The sequence below is a fragment of the Panthera pardus genome, unplaced genomic scaffold, assembly GCF_024362965.1.
Source record: "Panthera pardus isolate Hobbes unplaced genomic scaffold, ASM2436296v1 HiC_scaffold_22, whole genome shotgun sequence".
NCBI lineage: Eukaryota > Metazoa > Chordata > Mammalia > Carnivora > Felidae > Panthera > Panthera pardus.
Window position 1 is genome coordinate 59,740,836 of NW_026526788.1, and position 25,594 is coordinate 59,766,429.

Below are 25,594 nucleotides of genomic sequence, written 5' to 3' on the forward strand. Positions count from 1 at the left end.
GGCGCCCCTGTGAGCTTTCAATATAGTTGATTTTTGTAACTAGAAAGGACCCTGGAGATCATGAATCCAGTTCCCTTGTTTTTGGATAAGAAAACACTTCCTCCCCTCCCCACCCACCCACCCCAAGGAGCTAGTGACTAAGCTGGGACTAAAACCTGGTCTGTGGTTTAGTGTTCTTTCTGCCATTCCATTAAAATTAAATAAAGGTGGATTAAATAAACTCCAAATGGAGTTTTATGTTAAAGGAAAAGACACTTACCTATAAATGGTGTGCTTAGATTTGCTGACTACACTGTTCCCAACACTTCTCTAGACTCTGGTTTATAACTTTCTCTACCTACTCGCTATTCCAGGTTATTTTCACATTTTTGGTCCACGTTTTCTCTTGGTCCTGAGCTACTTATTAGAGTACAGGTGTTTAATACCTCATTATTACCTCTCTACTGTCCATTTGCAACACTAAGACTCCCAAGCAGCTTCTCTCAGCATCAAACGCCTTAGCAGGACCTCTGTATCTGCTCTCATTGTTCTCTACAGCTCACCTCTCACACACCTCTATCCCCTCTTCTCTGTTTCTGCTTCCTTTGTAGTATCTTGAGAAAGAAAGAAAGAAAGAAAGAAAGAAAGAAAGAAAGAAAGAAAGAAAGAAAGAAAGACGGAAAGGAAGGAAGCCAGCATGCAGGGGGACGGAAGGGGAAGGAGAAAGAGAGAGAGGAAAGGGAGAAACATCACTGTCAACTAAAACTGTGCCTATACCCCTCACTCCTCACTCAGCTCTGCCCCCTTTAAAATTAAATACTGAACATGGAATGTGATTGGATCTGGATTTTAAAGGGAGCCAAGATCCCCTTTCTTTATGCAAAATCAGAACAGACACAAAACAAAACAAAACAAAAACACTGTTATAAATAATTAGCAGCCAGGCTTATTCATAAGCTGTTATGGTATAGAGTTATGCACAGGATTTAACTGCAGACCAAAGAAGAGAACAGCTTGATGTCAGCCAGGGACAGGTTCAAGGACAGTAGAGAACTGGTACTCGGGATCTCAGTGCCAACACATAAGTAGCACAGAGCTCATGCTGGCTGGCTCCTGGTTCACCACTCTTCACACACATACACATATTTTTAGAAAACTGCCCTTTATATCTATCCACTTGTCTACTTGGTGTCGTGTGGGCACATGACCAGCCAAACTGTTCCACAGACAGTCACAGAAGTAGCAGTACATAGAGAGAAGAGTTAAGATAACTATAAAAGATAAGGGGTTGGTTGTATAAACATAGCGTTGTTAATTAGTCTTTGTAAGAGTTTGGTATCAAGTACATGTTGTAGTCATTGTGGAGATAAGAGGGGCAGGATGTACTTAAAAAAATTTAACCTTTTAGTTTATCATGTTTCCATCTTTTTAAGGTTTTTATTTATTTATTTTGAGAGAGAGAGGGACAGCAGGGGAGGGGCAGAAAGAGAGGAAGAGAGAATCCCAAGCAGTCTCCGTGCTGTCAGCGCAGAGCCCAACGTGGGGCTTGAACCCCTGAACCATGAGATCATGACCTGAGCTGAAACCAAGAGTCAGGTACTCAACCAACTGAGTCACCCAGGTGCCCCCATGTTTCCATTTTTTAAACAAATAGTTTTTGAAGGGGGAGAAGAGACTACACCACTCTTCCTTACCAGAGACTTGACCCTTAGTCTAAGACATTTCCAAAGAAGAAGGGCCCACGTTATAATAACTCAACACTGTGTAAATAGTTTTGCCCATTTGAAGAGCAATGGCTGCTCATCCCCACAAAACAGAAGGGCACAGCTTTTAGATGCAAAGTGAAAAAAGTCAGTCACAAAAGATAAATACTAAATGATTCAATTTATATGAGGTACCCAGGTTGGGCAATTTACGGAGACAGAAGGTAGAATGGTGGTTGCCAGGAGTGGGGGAGGGAGAAATATAGAGTTATTATTTAATGGGTACAGAGAGTTTCAGTTTGGGAAGATGAAAAAAATTCTGGAGATGGAAGGTGGAGATGTTTGCAACAATAATGTGAATGTACTTAATGCCACTGAATCATACACTTAAAAATGGTAAATTTTATGTTATGTATGTTTTACTAATTAAAAGCAAATAAAAGGTCAATGTTTTTCTTTCCACCAACACAAGCATGAGCCCTACAAACACCCATCCAAACTTTCTATGTACTCAGCATAAGAGACCAGCTACACTTGACATCACAATACATATAAATAGTATGGAGTACCCAGCCAAGCATGCAAAGATGTTTCCTCTTTGATGGGTTAAAGAAAAAGAGCCAAATATACACAATCAACAGAGAACCATGGACTCTTCGGCAGGAATGAAAAGTCAAAATGAATCCTGAGTAGCCTTCAAGATAACACTATGGCAGTCTCCAGAATAATGATCAAAGTTCACAATCAAAGCTACCAATGCACTTAAGTACCAACAATATTCTAGGAAATCCTCAGGAATCCTGGATTAGACTCCTAATCTTTGCTAACACTACAAAAGGAGGATCCAGATACCTGGCTCCAAAAACTCTTAACCTACACAGAGTGGAAAAATAGAGAAGTTACGTCAGTGAAATACTTGAGGTATTATATTACACATCCTATATATTTTAGCTGTAGGGAAATGGGTGCTCCATACACACTTGTTTCTTCATTGGAAAGTCTTTTCCACCAGGCACTTTGAAAACTTTGTTTCCGGGCTCTTTTTCAGGAACTACAAATTGGCTGCAACTGCTGCCTCTTTTAACTCTACTAGAGGGGCCTGTCAGTCTCACACTTAGTTTTGGCCCAAGCTCCCTCCCTTGGGGAGTCTTGTGCATCAAGTATGGCAACAGTGCACTGAAGTTCTGACTTCTGTGTGAGACACATGTGGAATATAGGAGAGTGTACAGGTTCTGGGACTATCCACCTGAGAATCCTGCCACTGCACACAGGCCTCTCCCACCCCACAAGGAACCTGGTTTGCAGAGCTGCTCCTAACATTAATGTACCCCACATAATGAGGACTTGCCCAGATTTTTCCCTAAACTGCTTTGAATTCAAGGAGAGAGTAGCAGCAAACTGTGTTGTCATGTAGAAGAGTAGAATGAATAATGGATACGGGAACTTCTCCAGGACTACAACCTGTCCCCCACATTAAGGTAAACCAGGTGCAGAGAACAAGCCAACTACAGGAAGACACAATGAAGTGGTAGCTCAGATGCCTGCCTCAGAGAAGCAGAGGGGAGGTTTAATCACAAAACCAAGTGAATGAGATTTAAATAATATTAAAAACAGGAAGGAGACAGAGAGCCTCTAGCAGAGTACAAATAAATGTCTCAAAAGAATCAGGTCAGAGAGCTCTCTGCCTGTTTGAATAGCTTAAACATACTATGAGAAAAAAAGAGATAGAAAGCAAAGACAAGACTCAACGAGGCCCTATTTTCTGGCCTGGCCTGGAGTTAGGATGAGACTCCACAGATCCAAATCAAGCCAGGTTCATTTGGGGAAATGGGTAATTTCACAGTGACTGATAAAAGAGCAATATTAGCATCTCACTTGCTTAGAAGAAAGGCAGAGGAACTCCAAGGACAGGCTAGAAATAGCACTAGTGTAACAAGCCAATGCCTCCAAAACCCCAGAGGCACTATAAACTCTAGCCAATTCCACCATCTCTGGACAAAATCACCGATTACCCAAGGACACTGCCAAGAATCAGCAGGCTCACTGTCAATGAGCAAAGTGGCACCGGAAGGACTTAGAAGCCAATACCTACCAACAGAATAATTTTAAGATACACCAGGTGGCCTCTCAGAATATTGGCATCTGTCTGGCTGCAAACCCAAGCACCTCACTAAAAGAGGCCAATGAATCAAACAAGAGAATGAAATGGCTTTGGTTGTGCCTTATGAGCCTCTCCAGGTGAACAGAACACAAAAGTTAGTATATCCAGTGGGAGGATTCTGGGAAGACAGCACAGTAGAAAGTACCAGGAAACTCTCTCCCTACCTAGACAGTAACTGCAGTAGCAGAATTTGTCTGATGTTAACTACTGTGGAACTCTGAAGTCTGGTAGAAGTTGGCAACTTCTGGGGAAGACCTGGATGGTAAGTTTTGGTTAATTTTGGGCAATCTGAGCTCTTAGCACAGAAGCAGCTGTCCATCCCCCACTTGCTCCCCACCAGCCATGTGGCAAGCAGCTATGCACTTGGTCCTGCAGCAGTCTATAGGAGCTAAGGTGGGCAAAAAGGACCCTGTCCTCCAAATACTGGGGATCTGTGCTCTGATAGCTGATTGTTGCTTCTGATTACAGAGATGCAGAGAAAGCAGGCAGCCATTATTGTTGTACCTCCCCTCACTGATGGGCAAGCCCTGCCCCATGCAGATAAATTACATCCACAAGATTTAAAGGGCCAAGTGCCCCTTTTTTCTCCACCTTCATTTCTTTGTCTTTCTCCTTTTGGGAGCCAGACATTAAAGACTAGAACATTCAAAAACAATCACATAGGGACACATGGGGGACTCAGTCAGTTGAGTGTCCAACTCTTGATTTCAGCTCAGGTCATGATCTCACGGTTTGGTTCAGGGGACTGAGCCCCATATCAGGCTCAGCATGTAGCCTGACTGGGATTCTCTCGCTCCCTCTCTCCCTGCTCCTCCCCCGCTTATGCTCTCTCTCGCTCACTCTCTCAAAATAAATAAATAAACTTAAAAAAGTAAAATAACTGCATATACAGGGAAAATTAAAAAGTGACTGCACATGCCCAAGAAAAGTCTCAGAAGAGGGTGAAGAAGACATAATGTTTATACTCGGGCTGATCCTGGGCAGAAGCAACCTACAAAAATAAAAATAAAAATAATAAACAAAAATAGTAACAACCAAAAATGCCAAGTCTGAGGGAGAATCTGATTTCTTAAACCTGAGGACATTATAGTAAGTGAAATAAGCCAGTCACAAAAAGACAAACACTCTAGGATTTCACTTAGTTGGGGTGCTTAGTGTAATCAAAATCATAAAGACAAAGTAGAATGCTGGTTGCCAGGGGCTGGCAAAGGAAAGAATGGAGAGTTCTAGTTTAATAGGCATCGAGTTTTCATTTTACAAGATGAAAAGAGTTATGGGAATAGATGGTGTTGACTGCTGCACAACAATGTGAACATTTAGCATCACTGAACTGTACATTTAAAAAGTTAAGATGGTAAGCATTATGTGACTTTACCACAATAAGAAAAAAAAAGTACATCAATAGGCTGCACAGCTGAAGACTCCACAGTCCTCCAGATGAACTGGGAAAAAGAACAAATCCTCTCTTTATCATTTTTTTAAACTTTTATTTAAGTAAGCTCTACACTCATGACCCCGAGATCTCCACACTCGTGACCCCGAGATCAAGAGTGGCATGCTCTTCTGACTAAGCCAGCCAGGCACCCCTACAAATCTTTTCTGGAAGTGGAAATTAGGTTCTATCTTACGTTTTCCTTGCTGCTGAAGTGTAGTCTGCTTAGAAGGGAAAATAAGGTTCTCAACTATCTCCAAGTCTCCATTTACTTGGGGACACTGCAATTCTTCCAGTTACCACACACCCTCTTCTTTACCATGAAAATGAGCCCTTAGGTGAAAGTTCCCAGATGGAACTCAGACTCTGGGAAATGCAGGATCCCATCCACCTCATTCCTGTGCAGCCGCCTGTAACCTTGCTCAGAAGCCACTGCCTTCTAGGGTCCTATACCACCTGCTTATTTTTTCCAACACTGCCTAGCTGAAAGGTAGCCAAAATCATCACCCTTTAAGAAATCTAATAGTCAGTGAGACCGTGTCTCAGTGGGGGCATGTGATGTGGAACCAAGAACTTTACCTGCCAAAATGACAGAAACCAGTCACAGACCTATCCTGCTCACTGGAGATCTAGAAACAATGGCACCTCATGAAACCAAATGATATGTTCCTTTAGAACTAGTACAGGCAAAGCAACAAAAGCACAGCTACTCCTTCCTCTGTCTCTTTTAGTTGACAAGATGCTAATGGGCCTGTAAGAGTTGACATTTCTCTGGATAGGAAGTGACTTCATGTGCAGAGAAAAGAACAGAGATTTCTCACTCTTTTTAGGGGCTTTCTGGTGGGAATCTTTTTCTCCCTCTAACAGGCTAAACCTGTTAGAAATTCTTATCTTTTGCTTCTGCCAAGTTTCTGAGGGGATGAAAGAAAGAGTCAAAATAGTATAAATTTCAGATTTAGCCAAATGTGGTGATTTGAAGGAAAAAAAGAGTTTCCTGGCATTCTTTTTCAGTCCTGGGGCTTTCTACGCTGCTGTACAGAATCTTTCGTAACCAAATTATAGAAACAGAAAAATGCGTTCTAATGACCCTGTATTAAAACATTCTAAGAAGAATTGATTATCCACAGAAGAAAGAAGCCTCCATCTTTTTGCACATGGAAGCTAGAGCACTCTTAATTAGGCACATCAAGCCTAGAATACATCTTGTAACATCTTCTCCTACATCAGAGAAAATTTGGGGGAAAGAGGAAGAACAATTTAAAAAGCAATTTTAAAAACAAAATAGCAACAGCAGCTGCCAAAATTCCTCTTCCCATCTACTCTAGCTGTTTACTGCTTGTCCTTCCCTCCTCCCTATACCTTCTTCAAATCTAAAAGAGGCAATATTGTAGTTATATAAGATGTCACCATTGGAGGAAGCTGGGTGAAGGGTGCGAGAACTCGCTATACTATTTTTGCAACTTCCTGACTCTATAATTATATCAAAATTAAAAAATTTTTTTAAATTGAAAGTTTAAAAAAGAAACTAAACAAGAAAAAAAAAAAAAGCTGATAATTAAAAGTTCAAAGGATAGTTTCCCCAAATCAGGAAGGGCTGACAAGCTGTCGAAGTTATACAAGAATGCACAGATCTACCTAAGGCTCAGGTCAGTCTTTCTCTTGAAAATTTTCAGTCCTGTATGACAACACCTACAATATAACAAGCTTCCAACAAAAGCCTCTCAATTCCCAGTCTCAAGGTATACCTAACCATGAAGTCACAGGCTTCTGCCAGCGATGAGAAAGCCAGCTGGATCCACAAAGCTGTGACACTCTCTGGGTTTTCCATATCTCCCAGTAGGTATCTAAAAGGTCAGGCCATGTACAATTTCTCTCTTTTTCACAAAGCTGTGAATGCTCTGGATGCTATTTAGCACAGTGAAGCTGAACAGATTGTTTTGGGGGCTTTAGGGGCCTTTCTTCCTGCAGGGAGGCAAATGTTGCCTAGTGATCTGCGTCTGAGCATAGGAGTCAGGAACTCTAAGTTCTAATCATGACTCTGCTTAGTATCTGGTTCCATGATCCTTAGCAAGGCACTTACCCTTCTACACCTCCACTCCCTTCCCCAACAAATGGTGATAAAAATAATGACATCACCAGGGATGTGGCAAAGTGAAAGGGTAAGAAGGACTGTGATCCATAGATAAATGTCGAGTATAAAATGTCAGTATAAATCTGCCTTTAAATCGACCCATGTTTTAGGACTATGGAAAGCTACACTGTTTAAATGCAGACTGCCTCCCCACTGCCCCTTCTGCCTGCAGAGGAAGTGAAAAAAGCTGACTCCACCCATGAAGCTCTGTTCAGGTCTTTTCCTCTCGAACAACTACATGCTTCTCTCTAAACATTCTGCTCATTCTTTGGTTAATGGCTTAGAAACCAACAAAGTTTCCATTTTTACTTAGTTAAAAGCAATCCATGTATCTGTAGGTAAGGAAGAAACAGACAAAGGAAAGTGAAATCACCCACCACTCCCTGTCACATCAACAATTCAAATAAAAAGGTGATAAAATCAGCTCAACAGAAACATGACAACAAACATCCTACTGGGTTCTATTATTGTTATCATTGTTGTTGTTGTTTTCAGGCAGAGACATAACACCACGCTACTTTAAGAGAATGTTGATTCATCAATTATGGAAATTCTACATGTCCACTTACCCATTTATTTATTCATTCAAATGTTTTCTGAACACCTATTATAAGCCAAGTAGTGTGCTCAGGATAAAGCAATGATAAAAACACAGGCCTTGCACTATAGAACTTTAAGAGGAAAGAAAGATATTTAAATAAATCATTATACAGACTTATGCGAACACAGCAAAACAATACCGTATGCTAAAATAGAAACCCAAAGTGCTGTAGGAAGACACAGAAACTAAGACATAGTGACCAATGTGCTCTTTAGCCTAAGAAGTTCAGAGAGGAGATTGTAAAGGTAAAGTTCCCAGGAGGAATACAGTATGATCGGTAAATGAAAAATATTAAACCAGATAGTAAGATGTTCTGTGAAAACGGAATTAATTAGGAGGCCATGCAACCTAAAATTAAGACCGAGATTCGATTTTTTTTTTTTTAATGTTTGTTTATTTTGAGAGAGAGAGAGAAAAGGGAGTATGCTAGCGGCTGGGGGTGGGGGGGGAGTAGGGAGACAGAGAGAGAGGGAGAATCCCAAGCAGAGCCCAAGGCAGGGCTCGCACTCACAAACTGTGAGATCATGACCAAGAGTCTGCTGCTTAACTGACTGAGCTACTCAGGCACCCCAAGACAGGGATTCTTAGCAAAGGATCATGGATGGCTTCAGGGGGGCCATGAATTCTCTAAAATTATATGCAAAATACATATGTACAAATGGGCATTTTTCTGGACACAAAGATCATTTTTCATTATATTCTCAAAGGTAAAGACCTATCTCCTAGAATCTGATCATAGAACCTACTTTTCTATCCCTACAGAGAATAGATTTAAGACCTAATCTTTTACCTAAAATAGGAGATCTAGGTAGTCTAGAGGTCAGAGAAGGAAGAGCTTTTGAACTTTCCATAACTTAGGGAAAAATAGTGATTGCTAAAAAGAGGGCAATGAGAGAGGCAGGACTTATCCCTTTCCCTATTCTATTTGAAGTTAGCCTAAATATATTTTCCCACATACTCAAATACCATGGTGACAGGCACCATATAAATAGACAATGGCAGCACGGAGTAGGTCAGGGCTTATACATGCAAAACCAACATATCAGGCAGGATCAAACCCCCAACTAATACAGCTGCCTTCTTGTCAATAAGACCAAGCCTAGGAATTCCATATGGGTATCTGGAAGGGGACCTCTGGCCACCTCCCCAATAACAAAGAACAACTGACTATAGTCAAACAGCATAGGGATAAAATCACCATTCTAAGCACAGTGATACTACACACCCACATTCCAAACGACAAAAGGCATTTGGGCCCTAGCCAACTGCTTCCGAGACACCCAACGGCTTCTGTGTGTCCAATCTAACAACACATGTCTTATCAGTTTTACTTACAAATAAAATTCAATTAAAGTTTGCAGCACATGTATGTCAAGCATCTATACACATCAGCATATTTTCCAGCGTGAGGTTCAAACATCTCTAGCAAATCCCTAAACCTAGAAGGCAAAGAAAGAGTAAAGCATGGGCATACCAACATATGAGGGGTACTGCCAGCCAAGGAGTGGGTGGATCCACCACAGCCACATTTATATTCACTGATTGCAATATTATACATTATTATGGGCTCTGATGCCTCAGATTTAGTGTAGTATTTTGCAACTTTCCTTAACACCTGCTGCTCTCCATCTCACTGTACACTCCGTGTACGAACACACAGAGCCAGGGTTCCAGGAGGCTCACCCAGTCTCTATAGGAAAAGGACCTAACCTCATTTGGCAGAGAACTCTAGTACAAGTGCCTATACCTCAGGAACAAGAAGTCGTCCAAGCATTACTACAATGACCCTCATAAACATCTCCTCTGAACCTATCAAGGACCACAGAATGCCAATCAATCAGTCCTGGGATAGCACATAATTCAGACCAGAGCTGCACGTGACAAAGTACTCAAAGACTTAAAGTCACTGACCAACACAGAATAAAAGTGGTCTCCTGCCTCACAATTTTCTAGCCAGAATGGGGAAATGCTAAGGTCAAGAAAAGATAAGTATAAAAGACATTTTTAATCTCTTTAAAAGATAGCTGCCTCTTTTTTTAATGTTTGTTTATTTACTTTTGAGAGAAAGAGTGCACAGTCAAGTGGGGGAAGGGCATAGAGAGAGGGAGACAGAGTATCTCAATCAGGCTCCACAGTGTCAGCACAGAGCCTGATGCGCGCTCAGACCCACGAACCATGAGATCGTGACTTGAGCCAGAGCCAAAACTAAGAGTCAGACGTTTAACCAACTGAGCCACACAGGTGCCCCGATAATTGCCTCTTTAAACAAAGAGGATGGCAATGTATTTTGGGGTTTACAACATCTGTACAAGTAGAATGTACGACAGCAGTGGCACAAAGGACAGGATACAAGGTGGAGGAAAGAGAGTAATGGAAGGCCCCGGGCCCCAGGGAGACAGACTAGGGTGAACAGTAAAAGGCAACATGGAAAAGGCAATGCAACGAACAATGAGGAAGAGGACCACAGGTGATGAGGATGGGAGAAAAGCCAGAGAGATCCCAAGGACCAGAGACAGGACGGCTAGGATAAAAAATAAAGCAGAAAAAGAGAAAATCAAACCAGGAAAGAATCAAAAGCAGGCAAAAACTATTGCCACCAACTCGTTAATATTACAATGGGTAATTTAACCCCAGTTACAGACATAAGCCATTTGTACTCGTTGTAAGTCCTACAACTGTACCAACATCCATAGATTTGTATCATTTTTGTGTTTTCTCTTTAAACCTAACTCTTTAGAACCTAACAGTCATATAACTATCCTATAGGCAATCACAATACTCCTGTATATTAAAAAGAATTGTTTCTACCCAGGAGATTCTACTGCCTTTTAGTCATTTCAATCTCTTTTGATCTCTTTAGACCATCTGATATTCCCTCAATCTCAAACTTTCACACAATCATACTCTTTTCTCCTAAAATGCGAAAAAGCCACTATTGCCACTTAGTGTTTTTCTCCTGTTCGCCCTTCACCACCATTGGCAATAACTGCAAAGAACTTGCTAATCCATTAATTAAAGATCTCTACTTCCCATTATAGAGGACTAAATTTAGAAAGCCAAATTGGGTTGGGAGGAAACCATGTGTCACAACAAGTGAGATGAATTCCATGGGAGGGGGTGGAGTTACTGGCCTGTTTCTCATAGAGGCTCTGACACTAACACACCCTCCTCTGTTGAGAATACAGAGAAGCTCTCATGGGTGGGGCAACCATTCATCCACTGTAATCATCTGAAAAAGACTTTATTGTACCATCAGGTCACAAAAGTCACAGGACCTATCAGCAAGCAAATGCCTCGGGGAGCATGTCTCCTCTGCTTTCCTGAAACCTCCAATTTAGTTACACAAAAGAAAGGGGTGGCAAGCCAGCATTAATTGTACCCTTAGAGAAGAACCACTTCCCGCCAGCAGGGGTGGCTGTGACTTTACTGGGCTACCAAATGGATACAAAGACAAAAGTAAACACTGTAATTTGCTGTTTTTGTCTCTGGCACAGGGGGAGTGGTACAAATGACACTGTCTGTAAACAGTAATAACGCCAGATGTAACACAAAGAACAGGATTCCCCCCATCTCTCCACCCCCTCCCCGCCCCCTCTCCCTATGACATTCCTCCTGAGATTACTCATCTTGAGGAAACACAGAAGACTCCCTATAGTCCATATGCCGCTACCACATGGAATGGAGGGAGAATCCAAGTTTGTACGGACTCCTCCTACCTCACTCTTACTCAAAGCAAGAATCATTAGAACTCAGATATATTCAATTGTTTCTACCGGCTAATAAAAAAAAAATATGGGGGAGAAGGAATTTGAGAGAAAGTATGGAACAGATATGTGGCATTCCCAGGTCCCGATTAGAAGCATCCTAAACAAACTAAAAAGTTAAAAAAAAAAATTCATCTGTGCCTAGCCCTAGAGGCTCATAAAAAATATAGAGAAAGAAGATGAATTCAGAAGAGAAAGTTACCTGACCAGAGTTCCCGCCAGGTGTAATGCAGGCGTACTCTACACTTCTTCTGGTAGCAAAGTAGTTTATGTACTACCTGAATGCAGCGTCTGTAACAGAGGAAAACTGGGATAAGCCTAAGAGTCTGATGCAACTCACCGCAGATACCCTATACTGTGGCAAGACAGCTTTGCTAAGGCCACTAAAGATGCTGGATATGAATTTGTACCAGGTCAAAGAAAGACACTTTAGCTTTTAAACTGTTCTCCCCCAGCCACCCGCACACAGTGCTTGTGCTAATTCCCTTTATCACTAGGAAAAGGGGGCTATAATCACATATAGGTCAGCCATTCATTAGGCATTATGGATACCATTCCCTTAAGTTATCTTTCCCCAGAGGAAAGCATTTATCAGTGAAGCAGAATTAGACCACTCCGTTCGATGTTGCAAACACAGGATACAAAAATAAAAAATTAAAGACCTTAAGTCTTCAGATCTATTTAAATTTGTTTTTAAATTTTAAATTAAATTTTGGCTTAATTCATAATTAACTTAAATTGTATTTACATTAAGAGTTAAATTAAAAATTCATTCTTCACTTGCACTAACCACATTATCAAACACTCAACAGCCACATGAGGCTGGCAGCAACAACACTGGACAGCACAAATATACAGAACTTTTCTATCATCACTAAAACTTCTACTGGATGATACAATTCTAGATCACTGGAATATTCAATATTACTCACATCACAATAACATATATGTTTGGGGGAGTACCTCCAAATAGGCAGCAAATAGGAAAGACATTTTTAAACATTATAAACCTAGGGGCACCTGGGTGACTCAATTGGTTGAGTGACTGACTTCTGCTCAGGTCATGCATGATCTCGCCATTTGTGAGTTCAAGCCCAGCATCGGGTTCTGTGCTGACAGCTCAGAGCCTGGAGCCTGCTTCAGATTCTGTGTCTCCCCCCTCTCTACCCCTCCCCTGCTCACGCTCTGTGTCTCTCTGTCTCTCAATAAGAAATAAATAAACGTTAAAAAAAATTTAAAAAAAAATAAACATTATAAACCTAACAAAAAATGTTTTTTCATCTCTGACTGGGGGACGGTTTTGAAAGCATAAAAAGCCATGGAGGAAAGTACAAAGTTGAATACTCATGAAATTTACTTCCTAAAAATGAATACCTTGTGTGATTTTTTAAATTACATTAAAGCCAAACCGTATGGGAAATTATACTTGTAGCAAAAGATACCAAAGCATTACTACGCTTAACGTGTATGTTTATACAAATTGATAAGAAAAAATAATAACGCCCCTAATAAGAAAGATGGGCAGTGCCGACTTGGTGGCTCAGTCGGTTAAGCATCCAACTCTTGATTTCAGCTCAGGTCATGATCTCACAGTCGTGGAATTGAGCCCTATGTCAGGATCTGTGCTGAGCGTGGAGTCTGCTTGGGATTCTCTTCTCTCTCTCTCTCTCTGCTCCTCACCTGCTTGTGTGCACACGCACATGCTCTCTCTCAAAATAAACATTTAAAAACAAAATCTGTAAGTGAATGTTGGTAGTAGCATTATTCATAATAGCCAAAGATATAAACAACACAAATGTCTATCCACTGATGAATGGATAAATAAAATGATGTCACACATCCATACAATGGAATATTAATCAGCCAGAGAAAGGACCACCCATGCACAGTACATTCCTGCACACCAGCACCTCTCACATGGCCCGGGATCTGGACAGCCTGAACCTCGGCTCTGTTGACAATGCCACCCAACATGGAGCCCCTGCAGAGCAGCAGGGAGATACTACCTGTGCCCCCACTTCTGCTGCCACCACCCTCTGGTTCAAAGGCTATGACACTGTTCCTGAGCTCTGCTCCTGCTTCTGCAGCCACCCAACAGGTGACAACACCAGCCTGGTGGTCTCAATAACTTACACTATTTACGAAGCAGAATGAAAATTTTCACAACTGTTACAGCCTTAAAAATACTGGCTGAATTACTCTAAATGTACTGCTTCTCTGGGGCATTTTGTTTCCTGTTTCAACATGAGACAGTTCCACTCTAGCCTGAAGTCTTCTTGTGGGGTCCACTGACGTCTCTACTTTCTTCCAGAGCCTCCCCCCAGGTTTGAGAATCTCTTACTGAGAAAGTCCGGCATGTAAGAGAAGCTTAAAGGAAACATATTCTCCTCAGAGACTACTTCTCCTCCCTCCCAAATCCTGTGGCAGCAGTGGGGGTGGCAGCAAGAATCAAGAAATATAGTCAGGAATGAAATTAATTGGTTAAGTTTCCCCACCTCCTACTGCTCCAGGCAAGACTTGCCTTTTCTCTCTCTCTCTCTCTCCTTTTTTATAAGTACCTTTCTCCATTATTACTTCACCTACAGCATTCATACACAGATGTGAAATTGTTTCATTTTTGACCCAGATTCTGGTTTGGAGTATTAAGGCTTTCCACACTCTCTATTTCTTCATATTTTACCAGGAGGATTATAAACTTATCTGAAATGATAGAAATTCATTTTGCTTTCAATTTCTCACTCTGCTGTACGATGCTGAAAAGCAGTACATAATGAGAAGTGAGAACAGCAACCTGGCCTGATGCCCAGCTGGGAGCAGAGAAGTTCACCTAAAAAGGACTTGATGCTCCAAATGCCAAAAGCTGGGAAGAGGGCTGGAGGAGGGGGTGGGGAGATCTGGAAATATGCCCACGGGTAGTAATGAAGAAAGTGAATTCAGCCTGAGGGTGTGACCTTCTGCCCAGCCGCTGTCAGGTTGATGCCTCATTATCTCCTCCATCTTCCCTAACCTCAGGACATTCAATTAGGGAACAGGTGGAAAAAGCAACTGAGAAAGCAAGGCAATACCAAAAAAGTTAGAAACGGGGGCGGGGGGGGGGGGGGGGGTGGAGAGGGGAGGCAGGCAGGGAGGGAATTAAAATATTTATGTAGACCAGGGTCATTGGCTGGGATGTGAGGATTTGGGTAGACAGCTACATACCTGTAATTCTACATACTGAACACCCAATCTTATGTCATCCCACTTTCAACTGTCCACCATCAGCCACTTAGGCAGCCATCTTTCTACTCTCCTATGCTTCCTCCATGCACTCTACACTCTAATCATCCTGAATTGCTTTCTACTCTCCAAACATGCCACACTTTCAAGCCTCTGAACATGCTGGTCCCCTGCTTGGTGTGTCCCTCCCTGACTCCTCCACATAGAAAACTCCCACTGTTTCTTCATGACTCAGGTCAAATGCAACCTTCTCTGTTATCTTCTCTGATGCCCCAGTCAGCATTAGTCACCCTGTACAAATCTTTCCTTTGTCACTTATAGCAGCAGTAGTTAAGAGTACAGTCTCTGGGGTCGGAGAGACTGGAGTCTGAATCCTGGTGATGCAACTTACTGGGTGTGTGACTATGGTAGTCGGCCTGCAAGATGGCTCCAGTGGTCCCCACCTCCTGGCATATTCATATCCTTGTGTAGTCCCTTCCCACACTGTAAAAGGGTTGGTCTATGTGCCCAATAGAAATGGTGGGTCATCTGAGATCAGGTTATAAAAGACACTATGGCTTCCATCCTAGACTCTCCTCTCTTGGATTACTAGCGTTGGGGGAGGCCAACTGCCATGGCAAGCAACGCTATTGAGGGGGCCACATGGCAAGGAACTGAGGTCTGCCACCAACCATGTAAGTGAGCTTGGAAGCAAATTCTCAAGCCCCATTAGAGTCTTGGATGTCTACGAGGCCCAGCTAACACTTTGCAGCCTTGTAAGAAACCTTATGCCAAAACTACCCAGCTAAGCTGCTCCTGGATTCCCGAGCCACAGATACTGAGATAACAAATATTTGTTTTAAACCACTAGGTTTGGGGTCATTTGTACACAGCAATGGGTAACTAATACACCAGAGAAGGGATAGCAACAGCCTAGAATTTACAGTAAGAAAAGCTGGCTTCAGGAAAAGGCAGTGGTGCTTACTAACAGAATAACCCTGAGCAAAGCACTCCATCTCTGGAGTCTCAGTTTCCTTACCTGGAAAATGAGAAAACAACAACTATAATAATAAACTACGAAGTAAATAGCATATCCTAAAACTAGAACATAAGATAATCAAGTAACAAATAAAGTTGTAGTATAATAAATCTGACCCCTAAGGTACTAAGGTTCAGAGATACACCTAAAATGAGCCAAAAACTAATCTAATCAGCATTAAAAAAAAAAAAGAAAGCAGCTTCCATGGTCTTTCAATTAAAATAAAGAATCAGGCTCACTTTCTTTCCTCATTTTCAAAAGAAAATGCAAATAGAAAAATGCAAACTGCAACCTACTTAACCTAATTTGTAGCATTTATTTAGACCTAAGAAGCCAAGACTACATGACATGACCTACGGTCTAAAGAGCTGGAGGGCTACTCTATTCAGAGTAAAATCCTTTATACCTCCTAGATCCCAGGCCTGGCACTGGAGTGAGGTACACTGACCTTGCTGTTCACGAAACAACTCTCCTCCTGAAAAAAATGGAAGTACTGATTCTGTTGTCAGACTCAATTTAGATTTTTTTTTTTTTTAATTTTTTTTTTTTATTTTTGGGACAGAGAGAGACAGAGCATGAACGGGGGAGGGTCAGAGAGAGAGGGAGACACAGAATCGGAAACAGGCTCCAGGCTCCGAGCCATCAGCCCAGAGCCTGACGCGGGGCTCGAACTCACGGACCGCGAGATCGTGACCTGGCTGAAGTCGGACGCTTAACCGACTGCGCCACCCAGGCGCCCCTAGATTTTTTTTTTTTAATGTTTATTTACTTTTTAAAAGAGAAAAAGCACGAGCAAGGGAGGGGCAGAGAGAAGAGGGAAACACAGAATCTGAAGCAGGCTTCAGGCTCTGAGCTGTCAGCACAGAGCCCAACGCAGGGCTCGAACTCATGAACCGTGAGATTATGACCTGAGCCGAAGTCAGTCACTTAACCAACTGAGCCACCCAGGCACCCCTCAATTTAGATACTTTTTAAGGAAAAAACATAATATACATATTTGGGATCACACTAATGTAGCACGGCTGTTCTTGGGCACTAAAGAAGAATGAAGAAACATCAAATGAGAGAGAAAGCCTAAAGACTTAAACTTTATTAAAATAGGATGATTTTCAGTTGCCTCTAGTTGTGTTGGTTTAAAGAAATGGGATAAACAACCTGATCTCAGGAGGCAGGAATCTCCCAACCAGGACGCTAACATACGTAATTTACCTAGCTAACACGGTTCTGACTAGGCTGCTGAGGACAATGTAGGCTAAGAAGCTCTATCTCTCTGGCCTTTTCCTACGTCCTAACTACTTCTGACTACTTTCATGCCAATGCCTAGGGATGACTAAGTGGCCTGCTGGTATTCTGTATCTTTGGATTACAGCAGCCACCCATGATCACTACTTCAGTGCATCAACCTTGTTCTCCATGCAGTGTGCCTAAAGGGATAATGAAGATATGTGCAGAATCCAAACTGTGGTTTGTACAGTTTCTCCCTTCTGGAAAGATGTATAAATCCAGGCCATAAAATGCTCCCTGACACTCATACACAAGTGTGTTTTTCCTGAAGCAAAGTATATATAGAAATGTGACTATAAATTTCCTATCACTCAATTCTATAAAATAGATTTGTACACATTAAGCGAACCATGATACTTACACATACAGATCCATAGGAAACTCCTTCATCATGTGTGTTACAATAAACTCTACCATCAGGTCTGAATGGGAAAAGGATAACAATTAGATGAATCAGAATGAAATGCATTCCATGCCTTTGAGTTGGGAAAAAAACCTGAGTATACCTTGCTCTCATGCTGAATGGCAACCGCTAACCACGTCTTTATTCACGTACACTGAAATTTATTTTATATAAGGCACTTTTCACAACACTTGCACTACCTGCCACTTGTAAAGTAACAATTAGCTCACACTCCTACTTCCAGAAGGATACCTTGACCTGCCAATAAATTCACGTACACAAGAGATTTCACTGCACAGATATTTTGTACCATGGCACTAAAGCAAAATGCCAGAGGGAAATCATATTCTGAGAACCGAGCAATGAGGCAAGTAGAGAAGAAATTATGGATCGCATGTGTACAACTCGAGACTCCACTTTAAAGAGATGTCAGTCTATCTCATCTCACAATCACGCTCAGTTTGACAGATATTGACTGAAATGGTCTGTGGGGCTTTGGGTCAATGGAGCCTTATCATATAGTCTTAATTACTGTTTCTAAAATCAGGTAGATTTAGGAAGTAGGGCTGAAAATCCAAGTGAAATGGGATTAAGAGTTCATAGTATTCCCCTGAGGAAAATGCAGAATTCTGGGCAGACAAAATTCCCTAAGTTACAACCCCCTACTGTCAGCTCTGTCAGCTTCATCTCAGCTTAATTTACTCAAAGGAAATTTTTGTATAGCTGAACCTTGAACCTCAAGCCTCCTGGCCAGCTGACACATCAATATGAACCAAGAAGAGAGTGAAATTTGAAATCTTGATCAGGAATAAAACATTTTACAAATTTAAATCATGTACCAGGCTTAGACTTACCCATTTATCTCCCTGGAAAGATCTTTCTCTTTGAACAAGAGAACGCTTTAATTGAGCAATCTAGTCACTGGAGTTGTTTTACCAAACTGAACGATAAACGTGGTTTCTTACACCAGAGAAGAAACGTAACTAGTAACTTCTTTGAGGGAGAAGCACATCAACCAGGATCTATCCCTCCTCTTAATCATGAAAATCCGTCACTGGCTCAGGAAAATGCCAATTTTGATAAGACTCACCCAGTACTGCACATACTAAGGGACGGCAGGGAAGGTTCTTGTCTGCTGCCTTCTTCCTGTGTCTCATAGGCTGCACACAAAAAAGAAATGAAATTAGTGGACACATGAACTGACATCCAATGGCTCGTCATCATGTTCTTCACGCAAATAAAATCACTCTGACATGCTACCTTTTCTTTCTTTTTCTAGTGATGGGGGTGGGGTGGGGCAGGGAGGACTTATAAATGCTTCTCAGTTATCAACGCAGGCCTGTGACAAAAACACAATTCACAGCAAGACAACAGCCCCAATGGACACTGGAGCATACTACAATGGGAAAGCTGTTGTTTTTACCTTGATTTTATCTGTACAAGGGACATTACTAAGAACAAAAGAGACATACTGGTATCTTTTCTTTGATAAAATAATTAAGAAAAAGAAGAGGAGCAGGTAACTGTGTAGAGGCAGCAACAGTAGCCGTTGCAAAAAACAAAAGTTAAGTTTGAAATGTAAACCTCAACATGATATTTTTAAACGTATCTTCCAGTTCTAAGAAATTCCCTGATCTTCCAAATTCAATTTCCCCCACCTCTCAGACAAATAAAGCAGCATGTGGTCTTAACTATCAAAGGTCACAGGGCATTTTGCAAATGAAAGGCTTAGACCCATCTCCTTGTGGAAATCTACTGATTTCTGATACTTCTACTGATACATTCTAACATTACTGCCATGAGAATATGGTTGTGGATCTTTTCATCCTCTCTTGAGTAAGAAAGAGCTCCATGACATGCAAAAAAAAAAAAAAAAAATTCCAACAACAGGCATGGGCCTGTTGAACAGCAGTTAAGCAAAAGTTCTTTAGTACAACATTCCACCCACATTTGTTCTAAGTAGGATCAATTTCATCCTCCCAAATCCTGCCAACACACCAAAAATTTCCTCTAAGAAAAACAAGAAACAAAATCACACCTACCATTCTATGTAAGTTTACTCGAAAGTTCATATTGTCGTCATGCAAAAATGCATTGGCATACTGATCCTTAAAAAATAGAAATAAGGAGAAAAAGTAAGGAATGAGAGCTACATTTAGGAAACTCAGTTTATAATCTATCACACTTGCTATAAATCCTTGGACTTCAAGAACTACTACTTTCAAGGACCAGTTGAAGAGCTAATGAGATGAGCCTAGAATCTTAATGTCAAACTCTACTTAAGCCAGGAGACTTAGATGTAATTCCACAGTGTGTCTCTAACTGGTCAAAAATCTCTCAGCAAATTACAAACAATAAAAATTAAGGCACAGGGACTTGAGGCGAATGCTGAGAGGAATCTGTTTTCTTATTTTCTCTTCCTTTCCATCTGCCCAAGGAGCCTGCTCTATTTGTGACAGCTTGAAGGTTTTCATCAGGGCTGCAGGATACATGTGCAGACTCCACATGAGGAGCCACGATTAGGAAGAAAGGTCTGTACTCCACTGGGAATGGGCTTGGCACAACAGGAGAAAACTGCTATGCTGGCAGCAAGGCAGTAGGGAAGACCCTGTCTATCTCTGGCCTTGCTCAAGACTGACGGAAAATCAAAAACTTCTCACCCGTGGATCAGTAATAAATATCCCTTGGCCCTTTCCCAACAGTGTTTTTGAAGATCTGACAGACTCCAATTACTAAGAACTGTTACAATTTGTGAAAAACAACTCCTTTAAAGATAGAAAGATTTCTGAAAAGCAATTACAACCAGCCCACTGCTAATAAGCAGCTCTTGCAGCGGCACCTGGCTGGCTCAGTCAGAAGAACATGCGACTCTTGATCTTGGGTCATGAGTTCCAGCCTCATGCTGGATGGAGAGACTGAGAGAGAAAGAGCACAAGCCAGGGAAGGGGACATAGGAAGAGAGAGAGAGAGAGAGAGAGAGAGAGAGAGAGAAAGAGAATCTTAAGCAAGCTCCACACTCAGCATGGAGCCCAACTCAGGGCTCAATCTCAAGACCTGGGATCATGACTTGAGCCGGAATCAAGAGTCGGACATGCTCGTCCGACAAGCCACCCAGGTACCCCAAGATTACTTAAATAAATAAAACCTAAAAAAATAATAATAATAACAAGCAGCTCTTCTATAACCAGCAACCCATAACCTGGTGAAAAGTAGGTCATCTTTTCACAGAGAATATAAAAAGGGAAAAACTGAGCAAGATCTTTACTCGATGTGGACCACCTTTACCATTTTTCTTAAGAGAGAAAAGATGAAAATAAGGAATAGTAAAGGAGGAAACTGAAGAGAAAATTTAGCTCTAAATTGACTCAAGTCCTGCCCATAACCAGGGATCAGCCTAAGTGAAACCATTTGGGTCCTGTGGGTTTTTTTTTTACACCTTTGTTGCCACCAAGATGCAGGGTGAGTTCAGGCCTAATTAATCCAACCAAAAGAGCCTCCTTATAAAGCACCTTTTATTTTTACCCTTGGGTTCTTGTTCTTCACCAAACTGCAATCAGCCCAACTTTACTCAGGTTCTAATTCCTCTCTTTGGCTTTTCTCTCCACCAACTCCCCATAGGGAACTTGAGCTCCATTTTTTTTTTTTTTTAAGTTTTTTATTTTGAGAGAGAGAGCAAGTGGTGGGGAGAGTGGGGTGGGCAGAGAGAGAGGATCCCAAGCAGGCTCCTCATTGTCAGCTCAGAGCTAGACGTGGGGATCGAACTCACGAATCATGAGATCACGACTTGAGCCGAAGCAAGAGTCGAACGCTTAACCAACTGAGCCACCGAGGCACCCTGGGCTCCTTTTTTCATTTTGCTAAATGCAAAAAACCCAACATGGGCAGCTTCAAAGGGGCATTATCATTTTTTCTACAGAGGCTTAAGTCTGTTATTTAAAACTCTTTAAGAGCTCGCTCTCCTTCTCTCTCTGCCCCTCCCCCACTCATGCTCTGTCAAAAATGAATAAACATTAAAAAAATTTTTAAAAAGGGGGGGCACCTGGGTGGCTCAGTTGGTTAAGTGTCCAACTTCTCACAGGTTCATCAGTTCGAGCCCCACATGGGGCTTTATGTTGACAGCTCAGAGCCTGGAGCCTGCTTTGGTTTCTGCGTCTCCATCGCTCTCTGCCCCTCCCCCAGTCATGTTCGCTCACTCACTCTCTCTCTCTCAAAAATGAATAAACATTAAAAAAAAAAAACTCTTAAGACCTCACATCTTCTAGTCTGAAATTATCGAAGTTATAACACCACTCATTATTAATTAATCCAGTAAATACTAATTGAGCCTCTATTACATGCTAGATGCTGAGAATACTGAGAACACACTGGTGAAGGAGACAAAGTACTTGGTATCAGAGTTTACATTCTTTTTTTTTTTTAACTTTATTTATTTATTTTGAGTGAGTGAGTGAGTGAGTGAGAGAGAGAGAGAGCACGAGGAGAGAAGTGACAGAAAGAGAGGGAGAGAGAGAGGATCTCAAGCAGGCTCTGCACTGCCAGCACAGAGCCTGACATGGGGCTCAAACTCAAAAAACATGAGATCGTGACCTGAGCTAACCAAGAGTTAGAGGCTTAACCAACTGAGCAACCCAGGCGCCCCTCAGAGCTTACATTCTAGTGGGAGGAATGTAGGGAGACAAACAAAGAGGAAAGAGTTTCCCTCCCAAGCTTTAGGAACCTACAAGTCAGGAACAAGAAAAGGGCAGAAAAAAGCACCCTGTAAGAGATGGGCTACTATCAGAAGGCTAGCAGCACCTACCTCTGCAATACACGTAAGTATAATCAAACAGAGTTTGCCACTGTGAAGTCGGTGCTCATCTGTAAAGAAAAAATAAACCCTTCTCTCCATATCATCCAAACCATGTTTCTATACAGAAAAAGATATGTATCATCAAAATGAACATTTCTACTTTCCCCCCCTTTCATAAAATTCCTGAATGAAAATCAAGGCTCTACTTGCATAATTCTTGCTTTTCTACCTGGCAAAAGAATTCCCCCAGAAGATTTTTTTTCTAAAATATTCTGGCAGTCTGATGGACCACTAACCACCTTCCTGAGAGCCATCTACTTAATATAATGGTTCCTACTGTCATGGCCCACATTAGGGCCATGCCCTTTGTTTCCATATCAACTCTTTGCTTCTAAATAGTCAGGTCCTTTCCCCACCCCTCCCATCTACCAGCTAGAAGCACCACCTTCTTATCCACCTCCCACAAAATCTGGAAAGGTTTTATAACTGTTCATAGCAAACTGGCAGTGGAATCAGAAACAAATTACTTGAAGAACAGGGTCCACCCCATGCCTTTCCTTGTACTGTGCACACTATTTATGACCAGAAAAGCTGTGAACTCTTCATCATTTTTCTTTCCTTCCTGCCAAAATTATTCATTCTACAAATATTTACTTAGTACCTACTATGTGGCAGGCACTGTGCTAGGCATTACAGATACAGCACTGAACTAAACAAAGGTCCCTGGTCTCCCAAGACCCACATTCTAGTTATTAAAAAAGAAGGTAACCGGGGCGCCTGGGTGGCTCGGTCGGTTAAGCGTCCGACTTCGGCTTAGGTCATGATCTCACGGTCCGTGAGTTCGAGCCCCGCGTCAGGCTCTGTGCTGACCGCTCAGAGCCTGGAGCCTGTTTCAGATTCTGTGTCTTCCTCTCTCTCTGCGCCTCCCCTGTTCATGCTCTGTCTCTCTCTGTCTCAAAAATAAATAAACGTTTAAAAAAATAAATAAATAAAAATAAAAATAAAAAAGAAGGTAACCTCAACAGCAGGGCTCTAGACCCACACAAATGACCAAGAAAGAGCTACTCCATCACTGCCAATTACCAGAACCATGAAAGCTTATTTACTTTCCAAGATCTTTGTGGGTGAGGAGGTGAAATGGAAGCAAAAAGAGGGTTCATGCCAGAATATCCAAAAAGGACAAATGGTTTATGATGTCTCAAATCAGCTTTAACAGGACCCGGATTGAAGTCCATTCCGAGAGAAGATCTATTAACAGATTACAGTGCTATAGAAATGAGCTAAGAGAACTCACCCTGACATTAACCTGCTACTGCCTCAAAGATAAAATCAACTAAAACCTGACAATTAGAAGGCATAATGGGGGTTGTAGTCCAGAAATACATTCATCTCTTCTCATAGACAATGCAAATACAGTAATAATACTTACCTGACATTCCCCAGAGCTTACATCAGAGTTCCTAGGCAGCCAGAAGAGAAATGCCCCCGCCTGTGCAAAACTAGATTCATGAGACTCTTCTACTTATCTGCAATTTCTCTGGCACTATCCTCCCTTTCCTCAAAAGCTGATAAGCAACTCCTGTAAAAAAAAGCCTGCCGCAATCTCTCCACTTAAGAAAAAAAAAGTGTTTCTGAATACAAAACGAAGGCATATTTCATTATAAACTTTTTTAACTCAGAAAAGCACAAAAAAAGGACAACAAAAAACAAGTTTAATCACCCCACCCATTTGTCCTAACTGGTAAAATTTTGGTGAATCAACTTTAAAGTCTGCGTAGATATACATATATACACATATACATTTTAGATATACATATATATTTTTAATATTTTTGCCTACTGTCTATTTTTATCTTAGAAAGCAAGAGCACAGGTGCACGAGCAGGGGAGAGGCAAAGGAAGGTGGCAGGGGGCAGAGGGCGATTGGGAGGGGCAGAGGGAGAGACAGAATCTTAAGCAGGCTCCATGCCCAGTGCAGACCCCAAGGTGGGGCTCGATCCCACAACGCTGGGATCATGACCTGAGCCGAAATCAAGAGTTGGATGCTCAACTGACTGAGCCACCCTGGCATGCCCCGCCTAATGTCTATTTTTAAGATTAATCAGATACTCCTTCAAGGTAACAATACCCCAAATTAGAAGAACCTCGGGAGAAAAAGGCTTTGAAAGCAGAGCTGAATCAAAGGAATGATAAAATTTTGGAGAGTGGAGAGGAGAGGAACAACTGGGTAGAGGACACACAGGTAGCTTCAAAAGCATGATTTCTTCAGGTTGAGTAGCAGGTTTATATATGTTTGTTTTATTATGCTTCATAACTTGTGCTATTTGTTATGCTTACTATAAGCCTCATAATTTAATATTCATACATATAAGAAGTATCTTTTTATAGGTATCAAATAATATATAATAAAGAATAAAGAGCTAATATCTGGATAGGGGGACAGAGCAGAGCCAAGACAAAGTTGCTTCTATTGCTCCTAAAATCATAATGAGATCCTATCAGTCAGGGCATACAGAAGGTCAGGGGATTAACACATAGCAACAGCTGGGCCAATGTAGCACAGGAGACATTTTTCTTCTTCTGTTCCTCACTCCCTCAGTCTCACAGGAGCCATGTTTGACGTTAATTCTCCATCATACCTAACACTGCCCCTTGCCATATTTAGGCTGACTGTTGGCAAAGACCAATCCCAGCCTGAGTTCAGAGAGACAGCCAGAGACCACCCATGCTACCATTAATCTGCCCTCAACTTTGCCTTCTATTTTATGTACGACAAAGTGACCAGGACAAAGAAGTTTATAAAATCATTAGAGCTGAAAGTAAGTTCCACGGGCCTCAGTTCACTGTTACATAGCAAGCAAAGCTACAAGTTCATTTGCAGGGTCACATCTATACAGTCTTTTCTGTGGTTGCTATGACATTTCTAGAGAAAGGAAGAGGTTATCTCCCTCCACAAAGGAGAAGCCAGGGCCCCAGGAAACATAAATACACAAAAGTCTTGTTATCCTGGCCTACCAGATCTCACCTGCCGAGTCTCAGAGGCCCATCAACCATCTCTGCCGCTCCGCTCAGAGCGGACTGAGATACATACTGGATAGAATCTGCTGGGTTTC

The 25,594-nt window shown here is 41.7% G+C and overlaps 1 protein-coding gene across 1 annotated transcript in view; it reads right to left on the reverse strand.

The window, feature by feature from the left end:
- The window catches only part of ARMH3 (armadillo like helical domain containing 3), a 174,105-nt gene that overhangs the window by 107,834 nt on the left and 40,677 nt on the right, over nt 1–25,594 (reverse strand). The window contains exons 16-20 of the mRNA XM_019459228.2: nt 22,491–22,549; nt 19,735–19,800; nt 18,783–18,852; nt 17,651–17,711; nt 11,974–12,062 (exon numbers count right to left, since the gene is read on the reverse strand). Of these exons, the coding sequence (XP_019314773.1) occupies nt 11,974–12,062; nt 17,651–17,711; nt 18,783–18,852; nt 19,735–19,800; nt 22,491–22,549 (345 nt within the window). The remainder of the gene's footprint in view (nt 1–11,973; nt 12,063–17,650; nt 17,712–18,782; nt 18,853–19,734; nt 19,801–22,490; nt 22,550–25,594) is intronic.